General features: G+C 43.8%; 1 protein-coding gene across 1 annotated transcript in view; it reads right to left on the bottom strand.

Annotated features, from left to right (window-relative positions):
* Nucleotides 1-5644, bottom strand: part of CPNE8 (copine 8) — a 260545-nt gene extending 254901 nt beyond the window's left edge. Inside the window, exon 1 of the mRNA XM_043446546.1 lies at nt 5169-5644. Coding sequence (XP_043302481.1) covers nt 5169-5302 — 134 coding nt within the window. The 5' untranslated portion in view covers nt 5303-5644. The remainder of the gene's footprint in view (nt 1-5168) is intronic.
* Nucleotides 5645-6000: the final 356 nt, after the last annotated feature.

A 6000-nucleotide genomic window follows, 5' to 3' on the forward strand; every position in this document is an offset into this window, starting at 1 on the left:
CATAATTCAAAAAGATACATGTACCCCAATGATCATAGCAGCATTATTTACAATAGCCAGGACATGGAAGCAACCTATATATCCATCAACAGATGAATGGATAAAAAAGTTGTGGTACATCTACACAACGGAATATCACACAGCCATTAGAGGAACAAATCTGAGTCAGCAGTAGTGAGGTGGATGAACCTACAGCCTGTTGTACAGAGTGAAGTAAATCAGGAAGAGAAAAACAAATATACATTAACACATATATGTGGAATCCAGAAAAATGGTACTGATGAACCTATTGCACGGCGGGAACAGAGACACAGATGTAAAGGGCAGACTTGTGGACACAGTGGGGAAAGGAGAGAGTGGGATGAACTGGGAGAATAGCACTGACAAATATACTGCCGTGTGTAAAACAGATTGTTAGAGGGAAGCAGCTGTATAATATAGGGAACTAAGTTCCATGCTCTCTGGTGATTCACGTTGTTGTAGAACAGAAACCAACATAGCATTGTAAAGCAATTATCCTCCAATTAAAACGTATATATATATATGAGGTGTCTGAGAAGACTGCAGTGCCAAGAGAGCCTGACATCTTGTCAGCTTGCTGGGGTGGGTGTACAAGTTGAGAATGAATCACTAATGACACTATACAAGGCAAATGGAAATTTCTGACTACTAGGTTCAGTGTTGATTTATTCACAGATTTGTTCATTCCACCAATATTTTTTTTTTAGTTTAATGTGTGTAACCAGCACATGGTAAACATACTAAAGGTACAGATTCCTGGGCCTTAGTTCCAGACATTTTCATTCAGTAGGTCTAATTTGGAATCTAAGAGTCTATATTTTAACAAGCAAACCTCTATCCCATGCCAGATGATTCATTCAGAGAATTACAGCTTCTAGTATTTATTGACTACTTATTCTGTGCCAAGTTCAGAATGCATAAACTTGAAGGAGGCAAAACTTGCCCTCAAGAAGACGACAGAGACCTGCCAGGCTCCTCTGCCCATGAGATTTCCCAGGCAAGAATACTGGAGTAGGCTCCCATTTCCAGCTGCTCTGAGAATATAGCAAAATACAGCTTGGGAGAGGACCATGATAGAAAATTATGTTATATCTGAAGTCTGGAAGAAGGAGACAATGCTAATCAAGAAAAGAAGGGAATGGAGGAAGGGACATTCAGGGCAGAGAAAATGACGTGCACAGCCACACATGCAAAGAAAGTTTGTTTCAAAAGGATAACAAAACATGCTTTGAGACTGTACCTCTTAGTACTGTTCTGTGGTCAACTTTTATCTGGCGCCAACTTTTGCATATAGTAAGCATATAGTTGTTAGGCTATTGTGAAATGGAGTATTTCCTGCTGTATCAACTAATAAGGATATCACAGCAATCTGTGATTCCGGCCCTCCAAATGTGAATTTCTGAGCCCAGAGGGCACCCAAGAAAAACAATCCGGCAGCCATCAGCCAGTCCCCTTGGTGAGCAACTTGTCCCAGATTAGCTGGGATGCATATGAAAGGAATAATTTCAGTAAGCCCAGACTCTTGCGTCTTCCCATACACAGAAAAGCGCTAAATTCCTTAACTTGAGATATGTGGTTTTCCGTAATTAACAATAATCTTTTGATGTTCAGACTACCTTCCCCTAGTTGCAAACTTCCATATAACCTGACTCCTCCCTGTGCCTCCGAGGAGCAGTTTTCTCAAAGCCATTTGAGAAGCTGTCTCCTGGGCTTGAAGTCCTAAAAATTCCTACCAAATAAAACATAACTCTCAACTTGCAAGTTGTGACTATTTTTTAAGTTGACACTATGTTCAGTCATAGAGCTTGTATGTGAGGAGTAGTAGGAGAGTAGGCAAGACAGGTAAAGCCAGGTCAGGAAGTGCTTTTTAGAACTCCTAGAACAAAATAAGCACTCATTACTTTCCACTTTGTATTCTTCCTTCCACACTAGATTTTAAAATTAATTTTATCACCATTATAGGATTATTGCTTCAATAAGATTCACTTGTGATATCTAATCTACAAAGTCTAGAAATATAGACTGCTATCCCTGCTTTTGGAGAAGGCGATGGCACCCCACTCCAGTACTCTTGCCTGGAAAATCCCATGGACGGAGGAGCCTGGTAGGCTGCAGTCCATGGGGTCTCTAAGAGTCGGACACGACTGAAGTGACTTGGCAGCAGCAGCGGCAGCATCCCTGTTTTTATACTTGATAAGCCAGTTTCTCATTGGTTTATCAAAATGATATGCCAATAACAAAATCATCAAAATAATGTGTGAGAAACAGTGCAACAAACCAAGGTCTCCAAGAAAACGGTTAATTACTGCCTATTACTTCTCCCATTGTTTTTACCTTCATTTTATAATTATCTGTTTTCAGAATAAAACAGGAATGTTATTTTATGTTTCTAAGGTTGTGTCATTTCATCTATAGACATTTTAATTAGGTAACCCAATAATTTAAAAATCTTAAAACTTACAAATTAACAAATTTTTTAAATGAATGCAAGAAGAGCTGAATAATGAGTAGAAGGTAAGTCAAAGAGTAAGAGCTTTATCTCTGCATAAATATAGCTAGAAAACATGTGTCACTTTAACACACCAACTTTGTAGCTACTACAGAAACTCCACCGCTCTTTGTCTCACACTAACCATGCCAATCTGTCTTGTCTCTGCTCATGCCCCATCTCCTCTTTGTAGCACATTCCAAGTACTCTGTTCCACAATGACCTCTTCCATTCCTCTTCATGAACCTCATCTTTGGATTTAGTCCTATGTTATTATGTGTTACACAATATTATATTTATCTCCCAACAAGATTTTACTTTTTTAGAGAACTTATGCATTTCTCATGGAACATGGCACAGTGCTAAACATAAAATACACTCAAACACTTCCTTAGTGAACAGACTAAATGATTTCCATGAATTATATTTGACTTCAAGCTTCAATTGTTGATTTTCTCACCTCACTCAAAATGAAGATGCAAACATCATAAAGCTTTTAAAAAAATCTTAAGCTGGGCACAATGAAAGGAGGTTATCAAAAGGGTCATCAGCAAATCATCAGAAGTCTTCAGTATGAAACAGCAAGGTGATTCCTTGCTCTGCTTGCCTATAATAAGGCTAAGGGACCTACAATTGTGCCTTGTTGCTAGATAAAATCCCCACAGACAATCTAGGAAATATGCTCTGCCTCTATCCCTGTCTTCTTTAACCAATTTATTGAAGTTCAAAAGAGAAGTACTATTTCCAGAATTCCATAGCTGAACCAAGTGCAATACACTGATTCAATAAATACTATTTCCAATATCATAATAATAGCTACTATTTTTAACACTGTAACATTTTCATGTCTACACTGTGTCAGTATTTTTCAGATATCATTTTATTAAACTCTGATAATACCCTATATAAGATAAATGCCAAAATTATCTTCATTTTAGACATCAGAATATATATAAAGCCAGAATGTATAACCAGATCTCTTATGCCAAAGGCCCAGGGACACCATCATCTATCATCACAAGATTCAATTATCAACAATATAAGTACTACCAGTACTTTGGTTCTCTTCCAGAACTATTCTTTTTGAACATTAAAAGTTAACAACAATACATGAAATCAATGGTATAAAAAAAAAGGGGGTGAAACAAGGGGATCTCCAGTTTCAGAGGTAGCAAGCTGAAGGAAACTGGATTAAAGCCAATTGACCAGGATTCCAGCACCACACCCACAGCAAACAAACATGGGGGGCGGGGCGGGGGGGACAGGTTAAATATGGACCTTATTGGCAGGAAGACTAGCTAATTTCCCCACAACCCCTAAAAAGTTTATGGGAAATTTAGAGTTAACATTTATCTTCATTCCTCATACAGGCCACATGCCACTCAGATTTACAGGATTTCAGGAGAAAATAAGAACTTTAGAAAATGCTGTTATTGTAGGACTTCAGGCTATGCATTACCTGTTAAATACTGATAACCTCCCTCTAGCATCCAAAGCCAGCTTCAGAAAAGAGAAAAAGATCTAGAAATTAATGTTTAAGAAGAATTTTCCATACAATTTCACTTGTTCAACGGACAGAAATCTCAGGCATCATTTAGCTATCACCATCAGCATTAGTGTTTAATGGGCTGAAGTCAGCCTTAAATCATTCTTCTGGTTTTCGGGTTTAGTCTTGTGACAATGCAAAATTAAATATCACTAAATTGATAGTATTTTAAGCCTAGGGGCTTATTTACATCGAGACTTAACCATGTTTATTAGATTTCTTCAAGATTTCTTCCTTTTTTTTCCCCTTAAAAAAGGAAGGAAAGGATTTGAGGGCTTTAAAAACAAGAAAGTGTACAGGTTGTTTTCCACTGAGAAAGATCGAAGTCTGCAAACATGGGAGTGGGCTCCAGTCAGTGTTGTCATCTTAAAACCATCTGCGATATAGCAATCACGCTACTTTATTTACAAGGAAACGGACCCAAAGAACGTCAGCCAAAGGAGTTTGAAATGCACAGCAGAGTGTAGATTTTTACAGGCACTCAAATTTATACACTTGCAGGCAGAAAGTCGTGACTTCCCACAGTTTAGGTAAGGCTGCGGTCGAAATCTCTACGTAGTAGGTCAAAGGCAAAAAGGCTCCCCCGGGGGCGGTGGGGGCGAGGAGGCGGGGAAGCAAGCTGGATGGCTCCGGGAAGTGGGTGGGGAGGAAGCCGCCTGGTTTGGAGCCAACTGTGCCAACCTCGGGTTTGCAGAGCCTAGCAGAGGGAGTCCCGGGCCGCTGCGCGCATTGGTCACCAGCGCTTTTGGCAATGCTGTGCCCTTCCTGTCATCATCCAACCCCGCGGCTCGAGTTTGGGACGTGAAAAAGGGCTCGTCAAGTGGGCGGCGGCCAGGGGTTCCCGCCGCTGAGTCACAGCCCGGCCAACTTTTACAACATTTCCCCCCCAAAAAATGAAGCCTCAGTCCCACAGCCCACCACTCGCTCCTGATTCTGGCTCTTCGCTCTGCCACTCGATCCGGCGGTGACTCGAGACCCACAACTGGGCTATTTCCCACTCAGGGCGCAACTTCTCACCCTCGCGGAGCCTCGGCGTACCCTGCGCGCTCGCCAAACGCTACCGACCCAGTAGATGTGAGGACAAAGGACGGAGGGGAAGGGCTGCGTCCTCACCTGCAAGACACGGACACCTCCACTCGCGTGGCCGGGATGGCCGCGCTCAGCTGGTTTAAATCCCCGAGGCCCACGGAGCTGGTGTAGCGGCTGTCCATCTTGAGAGGCGCCGTGGAATCGTCTGGCACCCACATCCAGAGCTCCGGCCGACCCAGGGCACCTAGCCCAGCTCTAGACAAACAGGGCTGGGGATTGAGGGGTGGAGGCAGAGGAAGGAGGCGGAGGCAGTTCGCGGAAAGGGGGAGGCAGAGAAGAGGCGGATCTCAGTGCAGAGCCGCGAGGGAACAGGCCCGCAGAAGCTGAGGCTGCTGAAGTGGCGCACCCGGCTTTCGGCTTCCCTGCCCCCTCAGCCCGAGCCGAGGACACTCCGCGATCTAGGCTTCGGGCTCGGCGGAGCCACTGGGCAGCCTAGCGGGCTTGGGGGCATCAGACACAGACCCCAGCCGTCTAGTAGAACAAACCGCTGGCCGGCTTGGCAAGCGGTTTGTGCTTTACCTCCGCCTCTTCACACCCACGCCTGTTCCTAAATCCCGCGTCATAAGCCCACCCCTTTCCCATTTACCGGTGATCCTCATCTCGCCCTCCGAGTCCGCGGAGGTCCCCCCTACACTGTGCCCGACAGCAGATGAGCCGAATCCTCGCTTCTGGACTGCCCACTCTCGGCCGCTTAAGGGTTGGGGGCAGTGAGACGGACTTCGGGACGATCTGCAACCTTCTCTAAGCAGTGGTAAAGTAACAGATCAATATATGGAGCAAGGCGAGAGCAGCGGAAACCTAAGGTGGAGCGGGGGACGGGGAGATATATTGGGGATTTAAGGGAGCAATCTGGTTT

The sequence above is a fragment of the Cervus canadensis genome, chromosome 25 (genome assembly GCF_019320065.1).
Source record: "Cervus canadensis isolate Bull #8, Minnesota chromosome 25, ASM1932006v1, whole genome shotgun sequence".
Lineage (NCBI taxonomy): Eukaryota > Metazoa > Chordata > Mammalia > Artiodactyla > Cervidae > Cervus > Cervus canadensis.